At 36.2% G+C, this 17034-nt stretch overlaps 1 protein-coding gene across 7 annotated transcripts in view; it reads right to left on the bottom strand.

Moving 5' to 3' along the window:
• Positions 1–8070: 8070 nt before the first annotated feature.
• LOC111672208 (IQ motif and SEC7 domain-containing protein 1-like) overlaps positions 8071–17034 on the bottom strand; it is a 90825-nt gene continuing 81861 nt past the window's right edge. For 6 of the 7 annotated variants that reach the window (XM_023429553.2, XM_023429555.2, XM_023429557.2 and 3 more), the window contains 6 exons: positions 16203–16328; positions 16012–16111; positions 15601–15762; positions 15038–15214; positions 13266–13315; positions 8071–11914 (listed from right to left, as the gene is read on the bottom strand). In XM_023429553.2, the coding sequence (XP_023285321.1) occupies positions 11378–11914; positions 13266–13315; positions 15038–15214; positions 15601–15762; positions 16012–16111; positions 16203–16328 (1152 nt within the window). In that variant the 3' untranslated portion in view covers positions 8071–11377. The remainder of the gene's footprint in view (positions 11915–13265; positions 13316–15037; positions 15215–15600; positions 15763–16011; positions 16112–16202; positions 16329–17034) is intronic. The other variant, XM_087180192.1, reaches the window with a different exon arrangement.

Here is a 17034-nt window from a genome sequence, read left to right as displayed (position 1 = left end):
GAGGTTTTGTACCTTACTATATTATGACGTTTTTTGACAATTTCATGACATACTATACTATGACGTTTTTTGACAATTTTATGCCTTACTATAATAGGAAATTTTTTGCCATACCATACTATGACATTATTTGACAATCTTATGCCTTACTATACTATGCCGTTTTGTGACAATTTTATGCCATACTATACTATGACATTATTTGACAATCTTATGCCTTACTATACTATGACATTATTTGACAATTTCATTCCTTACTATACTATGACATATGATGCCATACTACACTACGACGTTTTTTGACAATTTCATGCCATACTATATTATGACATTTTTTGAAAATTTCATGCCATACTATATTATGACATTTTTTGCCATGACATTTTTTGCAATTTTTATGCCATACTATACTATAACATTATTTGACAATTTTTATTCCATACTATACTGTGACGATTTTTAACAATTTTATGCCTTATTGTAATATGACGTTTTTTGAGGTTTTATGCCTTACTATACTATGACATATGTTGCCATACTATACTATGACGTTTTTTGACAATTTCATGCCATACTATACTATGAAATCTTTTTGAGAATTTTATGCCATACTATATTATGACATTTTTTGAGGTTTTATGCCTTACTATACTATGACATTATTTGACAATTTTTATGCCATACTATACTATGACGTTGTTTGACAATTATATAACATACTATACTATGAAATCTTTTTGAGAATTTTATGCCATACTATATTATGACATTTTTTGAGGTTTTATGCCTTACAATACTATGACATTTTTTTCATACTATACTATGACGTTTTTTGACAATTTTATTTCTTACTATAGTATGCTGTTTGTTGCCATACTATACTATGACGTTTTTTGACAATTTTATGCCTTACTATAATAGGAAATTTTTTGCCATACCATACTATGACATTATTTGACAATTTTATGCCATACTATACTATGACGCTTTTTGACAATTTTGTGCCATACTATACTATGGCGTTTTTTGAAAATTTCATGCCATACTAAATTATGACGTTTCTTGACAATTTTTATGCTTTACTGTAATATGATTGTTTGAGGTTTTATGCCTTACTATAATAGGAATTTTTTTTGCCATACTATACTAGGACATTATTTGACAATTTTTATGCCATACTATACTATGACGTTTTTTGACAATTTTTAGCCTTACTATACTATGACATTTTTTGAGGTTTTATGCCTTGCTATACTATGACATTCATTGTCATACTATACTATGACGTTTTTTGACAATTTCATGCCATAATATATTATGATGTTTTTTTGAGAATTTTATGCCTTACTATACTATGACGTTTTATGCCTTACTGTAATGTGATGTTTTTTGAGGTTTTATGCCTTACTATATTATGACATATGTTGCCATACTATACTATGACGTTTTTTGACAATTTCATGCCATAATATATTATGACTTTTTTTGAGAATTTTATGCCTTACTATACTATGACATATTTTCTCGTACTATACTATGACATTTCAGAAAATTTCATGCCTTACTATACTATGACGTTTTATGCCTTACTATACCATGACATTTTAGACGATTTTATGCCATACTATACTATGACATTATTTGACGTTTTATGCCATATTATATTATGACGTCTTTTGACAATTTCATATACTATACTATGATGTTTTTTGATGCTTTATGCCATTCTATACTATCACGTTTTTTTATGTTTTATGCCATACTATAGTATGACGTATTTTGACAATTTCATGCCATAATATATCATGACCTTTTTTGCCATTTTTTGCTATACTATACTATGACATTTTTTGCCATTTTTACGCCTTACTAGACTATGACATTATTTGACAATTTTTATGCAATACTATACTATGACGTTTTCTGACAATTTTTTGCCTCACTGTAATGTGACGTTTTTTGAGGTTTTATGCCTTACTATACTATGAATTTTTTTGCCATGCTATACAATGACATTTTTTGACAATTTTATGCCTTACTATAATATGATGTTTTTTGAAGTTTTATGCCTTACTATACTATGACATATGTCGCCATACTATACTATGACGCTTTTTGACAATTTCATCCCATACTATATTGTGTCTTCTTTTGACAATTTTATGCCATACTATACTATGACGTTTTAAATCCATACTATACTATGACGTTTATTGACAATATAATGCCATACTATACTATGACGTCTTTTGACAATTTTATGCCTTACTATATTATTACGTTTTCTGAGGTTTTATGCCTTACTATACTATGACATTTTTGCCAAACTATGATATGACGTTTTTTGCCATTTTTATGCCATAATATATCATGACGTTTTTTGACATTTTTTGCCTTACTAGACTATGACATTATTTGACAATTTTTATGCCATACTATACTTTGACGTTTTCTGACAATTTTTTGCCTCACTGTAATATGACGTTTTTTGAGGTTTTATGCATTACTATAATATGATGTTTTTTGAGGTTTTATGCCTTACTATACTATGACATATGTTGCCATACTATACTATGATGTTTTTGCAAATTTCATGCCATACTATACTATGACGTTTTTTGACAATTTCATGCCATAATATATTATGACGTTTTTTGACATTTCATGCCTTACTGTAATACGATGTTTTTTGAGGTTTTATGCCTTACTATAGTATGATGTTTCTTGCCAATTTTATGCATTACTATATTATTACGTTTTTTGAGGTTTTATGCCTTACTATACTATGACATTTGTGCCAAACTATGATATGACGTTTTTTGCCATTTTTATGCTTTACTATACTATGAGATTTTTCGACAATTTTGTGCCTTACTATACTATGACATTTTTGACAATTTTATGCCTTACTATACTATGATGTTTTTTGACAATTTCATGCCTTACTATATTATGACGTTTTTTGACAATTTTATGCCATAATATATTATGACGTTTTTTGCCATTTTTTGCCATATTATACTATGACGTTTCTGACAATTTTTTGCCTCACTGTAATATGACGTTTTTTGAGGTTTTATGCCTTACTATACTATGAAATTTTTTGCCATGCTATACTATGACGTTTTTTGACAATTTCTTGCCTTACTATACTGTGACTTTTTCTTTAGGTTTTATGCATTACTATAATATGATGTTTTTTGAGGTTTTATGCCTTACTATACTATGACATATGTTGCCATACAATATACTATGACGTTTTTTGACAATTTCATGCCATAATATATTATGACGTTTTTTGACATTTTTTGCCTTACTGTAATACGACGTTTTTTGACGTTTTAATCCATACTATACTATGATGTTTCTTGCCAATTTTATGCATTACTATATTATTACGTTTTTTGAGGTTTTATGCCTTACTATACTATGACATTTTTGCCAAACTATGATATGACGTTTTTTGCCATTTTTATGCCTTATTATACTATGATGTTTTTTGACAATTTCATGCCATACTATATTATGACGTTTTTTGACAATTTTATGCCATAATATATTATGACGTTTTTTGCCATTTTTTGCCATATTATACTATGACGTTTCTGACAATTTTTTGCCTCACTGTAATATGACGTTTTTTGAGGTTTTATGCCTTACTATACTATGAAATTTTTTGCCATACTATACTGTGACTTTTTTGACAATTTTATGCCTTATTATACTATGATGTTTTTTGACAATTTCATGCCATACTATATTATGACGTTTTTTGACAATTTTATGCCATAATATATTATGACGTTTTTTGACATTTTTTGCCTTACTGTAATACGACGTTTTTTGAGGTTTTATGCCTTACTATAATATGACGTTTTTTGACAATTTTATGCCATACTATACTATGACGCGTTAATCCATATTATACTATGACGTCTTTTGAGAATTTTATGCATTACTATATTATTACGTTTTTTGAGGTTTTATGCCTTACTATACTATGACATTTTTGCCAAACTATGACATGACGTTTTTTGCCATTTTTATGCTTTACTATACTATGACGTTTTTTGACAATTTCATTAAATACTATACTATGACGTTTTTTGAGGCTTTACCATGACATGTTAATTTTATACTATATTATGACGTTTTTAACAATCTTATGCCTTAGTATACTATGACGTTTTGTGATTTTTTATGCAATACTATACAACGACGTTTTAATCAATACTATACTATGATGATTTTTGACAATTTCATGCCAAACTATACTATGACGTTATTTGACGTTTTATGCCATACTATACCATGAGGTTTTTTGATGTTTTAATCCATACCAATCGTATGATGTCTTTTGACAATTTCATATGATACTATACTATGACGTTTTTTGCCATTTTTACGCCTTACTAGACTATGACATTATTTGACAATTTTTATGCCATACTATACTATGACGTTTTCTGACAATTTTTTGCCTCACTGTAATATGACGTTTTTTGACGTTTTAAGCCATACTATACTATGACGTTTCTTGCCAATTTTATGCATTACTATATTATTACGTTTTCTAAGGTTTTATGCCTTACCATACTATGACATTTTTGCCAAACTATGACATGACGTATTTTGCCATTTTTATGCTTTACTATACTATGAGATTTTTCGACAATTTTGTGCCTTACTATACTATGATGTCTTTTGACAATTTCATGCCATACTATATTATGACGTTTTTTGACAATTTTATGCCATACTATACTATGATGTTTTTTGCCATTTTAATGTCTTACTATACTATGCCTTATTTTGATAATTTTTTCCCTTACTATACTATGATGTTTTTTGAAGTTTTATGCCTTACTATACTATGACATATGTTGCCATACTATACTATGACGTTATTTAACGTCTTATGCCATACTAAACTATAACATTTTTATCCATACTATACTATGACGTTTTTTGACTTTTTATGCCATACTATACTATGACGCGTTAATCCATATTATACTATGACGTCTTTTGAGAATTTTATGCCATTCTATACTATGACGTTTTTTTTTAACAATTTTATGCCTTACTATACAATGACGTTTTAATCCATACTATACCATGAGGTTTTTTGATGTTCTATGCCATACTATACTATGACGATTTTTGATAATTTTATGCCATAGTATACTATGACGTTTTTTGACAATTTCATGCCATACTATACTATGATGTTTTTTGATAATTTTAAGCCTTACTACACCATGACTTTTTTTGACATTTTATGCATTACTATATTATGAATTTTTTATAGCTGACACACAATATCTTGGTTGTAAGGAATGTTAGTAGTGCAGTGTTTAGAGCTTTTGCATACTAATGAGAAGGTTGTGGGTTCAAGCCCAGTCTGGGGCTGTTCTGTTAGTGGTTTGCATGTTCTTCTTGTGTCTGCATGGGTTCTCTTAGAGCAATCTGGTTTCCTCTCACAGTCCTTAAACACGCGTGTTATGTTATGTTTGCCAACTGTAATTCCTTAATTTAGTATGATGTCTTATGATTTACTATACTATGACATTTTTTGCTGTTTAATCCATACTATACTATGACGTTTTTTGTTGTTTAATCCATACTATACTATGACGTTTTAGACAATTTTATACCTTACTATACTATGATGGTTTTTTGACAATTTCATGCCATACTATACTATGACGTTTTAGACAATTTTATACCTTACTATACTATGATGGTTTTTTGACATTTTTGTGCCTTTCTATACTATGATGTTTAGTGTCAATTTTACGCCATATTTTTTGACGATTTCATTTTTGACGATTTTATGTTAAACTATACTATGAATTTTTTAGTCAATTTTACACCATACTATATAAAATTATGTTTTTTGATGTTTTCATGTCTTACCATACTACGAAGTTTTAATCCATACTATACTATGACGTTTTTTGATAATTTTATGCCATACTATACTATTATGTTTTAATCCATACCATGCTTTGATGTTTTTAGACATTTTTATGTTAAAACTATACTATGACGTTTTTTCACCATTTTATGTTAAAGTATACTATGACGTTTTTTGAAAATTTCATGCCATACTATACTACAATGTTTTTTTGACATTTTTATGCCATAATATACTATGACTTTTTTTTATAATTTTATGCCTTAATATAATACTCGTTCTTATGAAATTTTATGTCTTACTATATGCTTCTATGATATTTTTATGACATTCTTTGCCTCACTAATCAAGGAGGTTTTTTATTTTATAGCTTACTATACCATTGTGTTTTTTTGCCTTATTATACTCTGACATTTTCATGACATTTTATGCCTCACTATACTATGACTTTGCATTCTATATTATAGTATGACATCTTTATCTCTTACTCTACCATTACATTTTAATGTCTCAATGTACTATGACGTTTTTATGACTTTTTTATTTCATGTTATGACCCCAAGTAGGTCCAGGGGAAATGGGAGTAACATAAAACTAGATGAAGAATTTGATGAGTCACAAGGTTCAGGATTTGAAAGGTTTATTTCCAACCTGAGGCACAGTACAATGTCAGAAAGAGCCAAGGCCAAAATAACCAACAGAATGATCATACTAACAAAAGAAAAGGTTAAAATACTGACCTCCCTGACAATCTAAAAAAACAGTAGAAAAAGTGGATTACAATAAAATGGCAACTCTCCCCTACAGGCTTCTTGGCTGTTTCTTCTTAGTCAAAAACTTAAACAAATTTACCAAATAAAAAGTACTGGCAGGCACAGAACGTGCATTCACAAATCACACAGACAGGTAGAGGGCAGGCAACAGGTAGCATGGCAGAGAGAGGATGAAATGCAGCTCCTCAGTCCCTTATATAGCCCATTGATTGATTAATCTGCTGAAGTTCCACCAAAAAGCAGGGAAGATCTAGGGGTGAGTCCTGCAGCACCTCCAGAGAAGCATAGATTGCATCCCTACCCACAACACACAACTACATTCACCTATGGAGGGGGAATGTAACACCTTACTATACTATGACTTTTTATGCCTTACTATATCATGACGTTTTCATGCCTTACTATACTATGACTTATGGCATATATATGACAGATTTGTCCCTATATCAAGAGTGATTTTACATTTTCATATGTGTCATGTATAAGAGGATATAATTTCATGACACATCCTCTGGATATATGAATATATACATTTATAACTCATAGTAAAATGCAACTTTATTAAAACAAAATGATTATTTAAATTCTATATCTTTGTATATGATTTTCTTAAAATCGTCCTATTAAATTTAACCATACACATCTATCTTTTATATTTACATATATAATGAATATATATTTACAGGCTTGGATAGATATATATGTATGTAACATACAGTATGTCTATAATATAAACTTATGATATATTATCTAGATATACATGTCAAATATAATATTGTTCTAATTTCCAACAGGTTTCCAATGTAATTTTTACATATTTAGGCCATAATGTATATACATATATGATTTTACTTCATATGTAAACAAATTTCATACATGTAGATTCAACACATGTACATATATTATATTTGCTTATTGGCATTTCTGAATGTCAAAAGAAAAAAAAAATTTTTTTCATGGAAATTTTGAGATACAAAAGCAGAATGGACATACTGTATATTGAGGCAGAATACCAGAGATCCAAGTAAAAAAGAGCCACACTTCCACAGCTTCAGAGAATGGGTTTAAATCTTAAAGGTAAGTTTAGGTGATCCATGGAGGAACTGTGTGGCAGAATCTCTTTTCACCCATAGGTGGTGTAATGCCACAGATTTTCTTTTTCATTTTGTAGCCTGTCCCCAGTAGGAAATGCTCTAACACTAGTGGAAAAGTATTGTTGGAGCCTGGAAGTGGAAGATATGAGAGCCTAAAGATAAGGCTCTAATAGGAAATACAGTATACAAAGAAAAAGAAGGGAATAAAAACAATTTTACTTGATGAGATAAAGTAGTGTGTAGTGAATGGTTAAAACACAGCAGAGCAAAAACAACACATGCGTACCATAAGTCATATATTCATTTATTTTGCGTTCTCAACATTGTCACAGTTGAAGTTTTACAATAACTGGGGTCTTTACTGACTCACTACTCACTGTACAAACAGAATGCACATATAAATGAGGCCGTTCTTGTCTTTCCTTTTTTTTTTTTTTTTTTTTTTTTAAAAATGTGTCTCACGCCACACTGAACAGCTTGCAGCAGGATGTGTGTACGTGTGTCCGCGTGTACAGTATGTATGTGTTTGTGTGTGTGTGTGTGTGGGGGGGGGTTGCATGTATGAAAAGAGAGCTGGATGTAAATGGCAACAAACTTTCTAACAGTCATTTTTTTTTTATTTCTACAGCAAATGTCAGTTCCCGACAGCTGGAGGCTGAGACAATCGATATGTTCATATATCACCCCTCACATCCATCTATGAGGTGATGTATATACATCCTGATCTTGACTGCAGATATCAGAATAGAGTACTGATCATATACACATTATGTACAGCCCCTTGTCTTGGTCCCTTTACAGCTTCATAAAGATAAACCCTCCTACCACACAGTTTCAGTTTACACATCAAAATCCCATATTTACACGATGAGAGCCCTCAGCAACAGAAGTGCAATGTTCTTTATGTTTGTAATTTACACAATGGCTTTGTTGATGAAATGCATGCTGAGCTTTAATAATTACCAGCCTAACATGAAACAACAAGAACACGTCAACATCAGGAAAAGTCCAAATGAGTCAAAACCAAAGCAGAAGTCAAAATTTATAGGCTGATTTTTTTTTTTCTATCCCATCAGCTCACAGTGAATAGGACACATGATGCATCAGATCCATGCAGTGCATTGTTGGGGTACTTTCTCACAAAGAATGACTGTAGACACTGGAAGCACTACAACACACACTAAAATAACAGAAACAGATTCCTCGGTTTTACATCATCCCAAGATTTCAGAACTGTAGTAAAAAAAAATGGAAACAATGGAAGCACACATTCAGCTGATCATTAATGTCCCACATGTGATATGTCTGCCATCTGAACCTTCTTTGTTAATGTGTGAGAGTAAGCCTGACTTATGGCGATGGTTTTCTTTGTGAATGTTAAAATACATTTACAACCTGAATATTGGGACAAACAGATTACCGTCACTAATTTACACACTAAATAGACTCTTATTTGTAGAATGTAGAAAGTTATTCTTTACATATACCCAGTTCCTTTGTTCAGTTTGCATTTTGTATATTATAACTGCATTTCCTGAAAAAAATGAAAGTGTTCTTTCATATGTGCTTATCCAGCAAAATATTTCTGTTCAGCCCAAAGAGAAGCATATTCCTTTTTATTAAAATATATACACACATTCCTCTTTCTACTGTGAACTGTATAAGTAAGTATTTATATATTCTTAAATGAAAAAAGATTTTTTTTTTTCACCTGAATCTCATCCTGGACAACAAGATAACAGACTTATCTCCACTCTCAAGTACAAGTCTGCGTTTTCTGAACATGATTGCACTTAAACTTGCTATGGTAACACTGATTTTGTTATACAATGTGCAGAGGATAGCCTCACATCAATAACATTACATGCAAAAATAACAAAACAAAACAAAAAAAATATCACTCACTAGACATTCTACTGAACTCCAAGTCTGTACCGCTCGTAAGACCACGAGGACAGCCACACATTAATTTACTGAAAGACTCTGACAGGGGGTCAAAAACAAAAAAAAGAAAATAAATAAATAATGATGCAACATGAAAAACGCACAAATTGGAGGGACACCTTGCTTGTTCTTAATGTACAAAATCAGTACAAAGATATTGCACACATGATAGAAAAACGATGAAAAAAATACTTCACTATGTAAGAACCGATTTTATTCACTCACCAAACCTCGTTGGTGAATAAAAAAAATATACTAAACAAGGCAAAAGAAGATTTGAAAGGTATTATTGTTTTTGATTTGCGGAGTCAGGAGAGAGCAGCTGTTGTATACGCTAAAGGCAACAGACTCTGACATGTTCAACACGTTCTGTGGGTCCATCTATAACATGAACTGAGCTGCAGAGTGTCTTTTCACTCTTGATCTTCGTTACTTTTTTTTTTTTTTTTAGTTTAAACAGCCACAGTGCGAGACGTAAGCTGAGATTAAAACAACCAATCAGCCCAGTTTATCATTTGTGAGAGTTGACAGGAAGTCGGCTTCGAGGCCTCAGCTGCGACAGCACAGCAATTTCCGAGGCCCATATGCAACAGCTGCCATCCAGAGGCTCCGTCTGATCCATTTGAAAGGCAAGAATTCCAGAATAGATTATAGGCTGGACTGAATGGGAGTTCACTCCTTTCAGATCTACATCCCGTTACCACAGAGTCAGTATAATACTGATAAAATTCATTTTTGCTGATAATAATAATTGTAAGTATAATCTTACAAATTACTTTACGCACAATATATACTGTACATGAAGTCTTGACTAAATAGATTATGCATTAATAATTGGCACATTTATTTATGAGAGCTAGGAGACAACACATATAGCTGTCATCTACAGTAAATACAGCACTAGAACTACTATGACTGAGATGGTTGACTCAGAGTTGTTTACCTGTACTTTGATTTAAGTTAGTGTGAAATGATTATACCTAGGTTCTTCACTACATATGAGCTCTACGGGAGGCAACAACAAATAGCATTCGTATGATGGGAGGATCTGCAAACCAAAGAGTTGAGAGTTGACTTCCGAAAAAGGCTGTGCACAAGAAATTATGCCATCACTGTGACAGAGAAAACAAGTCAGCCATGTTCTCGTCTCAGGTCGTCTTCCCTCCTGATTACATGAAGGTAAGACAGGCTATTGAGGGGGTGAAGCAGTGGGGAGCGACTTGGTGAGAAAAACCCATTTTCTCTTCAGCCGACACGGCCGGGTGGTGTGTGTGTGTTTGTGTGTGTGTGTGTGTGTGTGTGTGTGTGTGTGTGTGTGTATGTGTGTGTGGAAAACAAAGAGCATCTTCCTGTACAGAACCCCCCCCCCCTCCCGCACCCCCAACCCAAAACCCTGACAGGGCCAAGCCCATGATCAGGCAAACTAGTAAAAGGCCCCTAGTGGAAGATTTGAGTCCGATTTCCATCCTGCATATTTGTTGGACCTGGAGGTGAAAAAGGTGACTGCGTGTGATTGGTTTCCATCACAGCAGCAGTAAAACACAGTGGACAGGCCATAGAGTTATGCTGTCAGTCCCTTTGGTGTGAGCAATTGTCCCTCCTTCATTCAGTCCCCTCCACGCTTCCTCCTCTCTGTGTTAGGAGCATCACACTACGGTGCTGATGCCACTGTGTTTGGGTTTGGGTCCGCCAGGTGCTGAACCCGCTTGCTGACTGTGGTGGTGGGTACCGTGCTGGGAGTGTGATGTGTGATGGGAATGCTGGCTGTAATGGCTGTGCTGTGAATGGGCGTGTTGGTGTGCATGTGAGGTGTAGGCTGGGTGCTGGTGGTACTGCGTGTGGGGAGGGGGGTGGTAGTGGTGGTGGTGGTGGTAAGGCGGCGGGTTCTGCGGGACTTGGCAGTACTGGGGGTGATGACCTTGGTGTTGGGCTTGCACTGCGTGCACCGCCTGTGCTGTGTGGTGTAGGTTTGTCGGGTGAGGCTTATGGGATATGAGGGTGGGGTGGCCGGCTGGAGGGTAAGGGGGGTGGCTCTGGGATGGCGGTTTGCCTCGCTTGCTGCCAAAGAGCGACCCGAGGATGGAAGTCGATGCTGAGTTAGGGATGGAGGGATGGCTGCGGGGTGCGCCCTCACGCGGCGTGGTGGCTCTCCGGCGTGTGTGTGGACTGCTAATGATGGACCCCTGCAGGAAGGAAACAAGGCAACAGCATGTCCGTCAGATACTGTGCGAGTGCTACTGCACAACAGCTACTAAACTACAGCTGCAAGGCACCAGCAGGATGAATTCACACTTGTCTTATTTTAGGTAAACAAGTAGCAAAATGTTATAGGGCATGCAAATGAGAAACTAAAAATGTTGTCATGATAGGCAGCAGCAACACTAAGAATATTTCAGCTTGGGCAAACACTTCCCGATGAAAGGAGCCTGTATTCAAAGGAGCTCTGTTGTTTAAGGAGCTAACTGGCCTGAAACAGTAAATCTGTAACAAGAGTTATTACCATTAGAGACATCAACAAGGGCAGAAAAGACAACATTTCATCTTCATTGCAGTCAGTCAGTGTGCCAAACCCTCTAAGAGTCACACATGCAACATGTTATAATCAATGGAGGCATAGTTTCCACATGCAGAGGATGTGACAGGCAAACTCATCATCCACACATTAGCATTCAACCAGACGTCAGAGGGCAGAAGGAACTAAGCTCTTGTGTGCAGACCTCACAACAGGCCTGGACACTTTCCCCCCTGCTCTGGTCCAACACTACTCACTAACCAGGAATGAATTCTCCTACAAAAAAAAAATCTTTTCCCTGCTTTGGCACATGCTTCATCTAAGACTGGAGAAAGACCATACGACGACTTTGAAAGCAGAATGAAATTTTCAGGGTCCCAGACTTCAACCCAACACATGAACTCATGGACACATGAAATGAGTGAAAGATGAATGAATGAAATCCACATCTGTAGAGGTCCGTGTGAAACCCATCAGTAGAACTCTGACTATGAAGGCTACGTTCCTCCCTGAACCTTACAGCATTTAAGAGAAGTTGTGGATAAGAGAAAAAAAGAAAAGAAAAGAAAGACCCGGACAGGGAGAGGGGCTGCAGGAGAGTTGTACTGTTTTCTAGAGTCTCACAGAGCTACCACCCTGCCACAGAGAAGAAGAACCAAATGAAAACCGCTTGGATGTGATTGAATGAAAGACAGAGACAGGCGACAAGGGGAAGGATTAGAGGAGGGATTAGTAGAGTCATGCTTGTTTGAAGATAAAGTGTATATCGGTCATATAACCAATGACCAAAACAGGAGATCTCTGGCTTCCAAAAAAGGGGCACGATCAGAGGCAGGCAACCCACGCATGCACACTAACTGAGGCAAGCAGGTTATAAGGCATCCCAGGAAGAAAAATAAATGATCCAAACAAATGGACTGAGTCTATGAAGCAAAGGTGTAAGACCAAAAATAAATGGTGTGTTTTCACAGTGCACATCATCACATAGAGAGTAGCTTGGATACCAGCTGCTTCAAACTTACTTCCATATTGCTGTCTAGTGATCCTGCACTGCTGCGACGCCCCCGCTTGCCTGCCCGAGACATGCAATACCACAGATTAGAGATCGACAGAACTCCTGGATCAACTACAGACGTTTAGGCCGCCCACCCGTCCCGTAGGGGGCAGTGCAATGGATTGTGACTGTGAGTAAAGGTCCAAATATGGGCGGGAAGGGGGAGAGGGCGTTCAGGTCTGGGAGTGTGGTGGGTGACAGGTGGTACTGTGGCTAACTGTGCAGTGAAGTCACATCTTCACTCAGGTTGGAAACTAAAGCTGCATTGAAATTTCAGTGGGTTAAGTTTTAAAACGCACTTCGTACTGGAGGCTCTAAAAAATTTTGAATGCATTTTCTCAGCAAATATGTTTTCCTGGACGATCTTTTTTTTTTTTAAGACCAGGAAAATGTTTTACCAAAAGATTGCGGGATACTTATAAAAACTTTGCTCAGGGTTGATGCCTACACAAATTTCTTTCCCAGATTTTTTCTCTTGATAAAATTATGACAACTCGTTCTTAATGTTGCCACCAGATGTAGATTTTCTGAAGGGGTCTAAGGTAGCCAGTCTCAGTGACAGTCACAAAGGAGGAGACACATCAAAAGCGATACAGTGGTTGTTGCACATGGGATGTACAGGCATATACAGGTCTGAGGGCGAACAGAGCACTTTTGCCGTTGTTAGGCACACTCAGCCAATGATACATGACCAATAATCACACATAAACAGGAAAATACCTGATGTGTATGGAGAAAAAAAACACAGTAAATACACATGAAATGGAGTATGGCAGGAAAAAACAAAACAAAATGAAAACACTTAACAAAAATGACCCCACTAACATGCCACATCCTGTGTCGGAAAAAAAACCACAGGAGACAGGAGGGCGGAGGAAACTTCTACAGACTGCTTCACTGTCTGACCTATCATTTCCCATTGAAGAAGTGATCATAAGAACAAAGCAAGTATCAGTGAGGCAGACCCCTGACTGGATTTCATTTTGTTATCAAGTTAATCACCCGATAACTTCACAAAGCTGTTATCTGTAATGAATGAAAATGTATTCTTGCTTCAGAGACACAGCGGCTGTGTTAAACACTGATATTCATGGATGTGAAATGACTGTTAACACCAAGACTGAAACTAAATCTTGATCTTGTTGCTGCTTAAGAATGGTAAACATCAGCACTGATTTGTTTGGTTCACAAATATACGTGAGAGGAAATGCCACATGGTTTTTGAGTAAAACATAATATTATCGTGAAATGTGTTTGGATAAAAACAAACTTAAGAATGCGGAAGTGCTGAGTAAAAAAAATAAAAATAAAAAAGTGACGATAAAAACATGAATGGGAATGTAATGTAAACTCATCCAAATGATCAGGGGTGACAACTGCCCATCAATTTCATTCATCACTGAGAAGACAGATCTAGAAAAAATCGATCTCAACTTTCTCAACAATTAGCATCTTCTCAAATAGGTCTGTATTCAGTCTTTGGATTGTAAAACGGTGCAGCAACACCTTAAGTCTCTTGAAAACAAAGTACACTGTCTAGACCAAGCTATCCAGTCATGAGTGAGTTAGATAGTGGATTTAAAAGGGGAGAACTCTGAAATCAATGTATGGTGCCGTGAAACAACATTTTGCTATTTTTTTATCCCCTTGGTGTCATCACAGAGAGGCGGATGACAGAAGGAGAACACTTCTCCATGAAAGAACCGGCTGGTTAAACAGACAAAGACATTTTGGCTGTACCTGCTTCGGAGAGGTCTCGCAGGGAGCTGCTGAGGGCGCTCCTCTTCAGGCCCTCTCCCATGGCATAGGTGTCATCCAGACTGGCACGGTTCATGCTCCCGTTGCCAGCTTCCTTCTTCAGACCGGAGCTCTGCGACATGCTGGGCCTCACCACCCCCTTCTGCTTCTCCAGCTCAGCTGTGGAAAGGAGCCAAGGAAAGACTGAGATAAGTGGCAGTGGTTTTGCAGCTCACTCTGACCAGAGAACTGACTTTAAAGCTTCTCTGTGATGTATTCAGCCACCTTTGGTTTGTCTGAAACTCATGAACGTCCACTACTGATCTACATAATTTCCAACATCCTGCTTTCAGGTCACAGCTGAATTGCCTTTTGAATGTCCAAAAAAAAAAAAAAAAAAAAAAAAAAGGGTCTCTCTTTTGCTCGCCATCCTGTGAACTCTGTAAACATTCTGCCTCGTAAACTGCCACAGTTGAGTAATGAGGACCATACCCTGTTTCTACTTTATACAGCCTGAGGTAGACAGGGTACGAGGGGGATGGGAGTAAAAGAAAAGGGCAGCTCACACTCTATTCTGTATTTCTCCATTTCCTGGACCTCGGCAATGGACTCTCGTAGGTCATCAGTGAACTTCTTGCGGTCCTGGGGGTTGGGCGCGTTAAAGTTGATGAGGACTTTGATGTCCGCACCTGGTATCGCTGATGTAAGTCTGATTCCATTTGGGTAATCTGGGGCGATGGCAAACAGAGAGGGAGAGAACTTTAAACAAGGGCCATTGATCAAAACCAAGTTAAAACACATTGGATGAATGTGTCTGAAGTTCGTAGAGTATAAACAATGTCACAGCCCATCGGATTGACTTCCCCATTTGGGCTAGATGTGTTACTGTGATAAATCAAACCCTGTGATGTAAACACTGTCAGCTAACATGCTACAGAAAATGAAAAAAAAAAAAGAATACGCCCTGCATCACTTACACTGATTTTCAAACAGCATGACTTGCATCCCGTACAGAGAGAAGGACTGTCTGAAGCTGTACGTCACTGAGTTCTTCTTTTTCTGGAAAATCTTGGTTACCTGAAATAATGCAGAGAAAGGTTGGTCTAAAGGGAGAGGAGAGGAGAGGAGAGGAGAGGAGAGGAGAGGAGAGGTGGAAAAGGACTTTTACCACTAGGAGGTCATTGAACAGGAAGATCTCCCGCTGATGCAGGCCCAGCTTCTGAAGCTTGTTGGGGTCTGGCACTTCAAACAGGCGGCAATAACACACCAGCCGGCGATGGGGCAGTGACAGCACCTACAAAGAATAACAAAAAAAAGAGCACAGATAGCAACACTTCAGAGGTTATTATGGCCTCAGTCCACAAGATAAAAAGTAACAAAAGTCACTTTTTCCCCCTGAGCAGAATTTGAGGAAGGTGCAGCCAAAGGATGATTAAGTTATTCCACCTATGTGTTTTGCATTCATCGCAGATCCAGAGTGATGTATGGGGAGATGTGCTGATATTTGGATACTCCTGTTGAATTAGTGTGTACCGTGAAATAATGAGCCAACAAGGAACTGATCCTGCTCACAAGTATTGTCTGTGTTGCCAAAGTGTGAAATGGCTCAGTCCTCTGTGCCTCCAAAAATGGTTAAAAACGCATCAGTGAGTCATATCATTGCACTGGGCGACATTTCCTTCTAAACATGGTCTTTAGATGATTTTGAGTTGATCTCAGACACTTGGTCCCGCTGCTGTAAACAGTACTAAACAAATGCACAGATGCACTTTACTTCAGACAGAGTAACGCTAGCTAAAAACTACAGTGGACAGCTGTTTTAACAAATTGAAGAAACTGAATATAAAGTGTATACTCAGGCCCAGTTTTTAAAAGATTCACGTCTCCAGTGGGACTGGGAAGGCTGGAAGTTGAGATCCAATGACAAGTTAGGAAAGTATTATTGATAGACTGACTAACGCATTGTTGTTTTGTCTTTGGATTTGGTGACAATAACAAAA

This window comes from Seriola lalandi, unplaced genomic scaffold (assembly GCF_002814215.2).
Source record: "Seriola lalandi dorsalis isolate HSWRI2012SDOR001 ecotype SW California unplaced genomic scaffold, Sedor1 jcf7180002054896, whole genome shotgun sequence".
NCBI lineage: Eukaryota > Metazoa > Chordata > Actinopteri > Carangiformes > Carangidae > Seriola > Seriola lalandi.
Note: the sequence above shows the minus strand (reverse complement) of the source record. Positions and strands in the feature narration are given on the sequence as shown.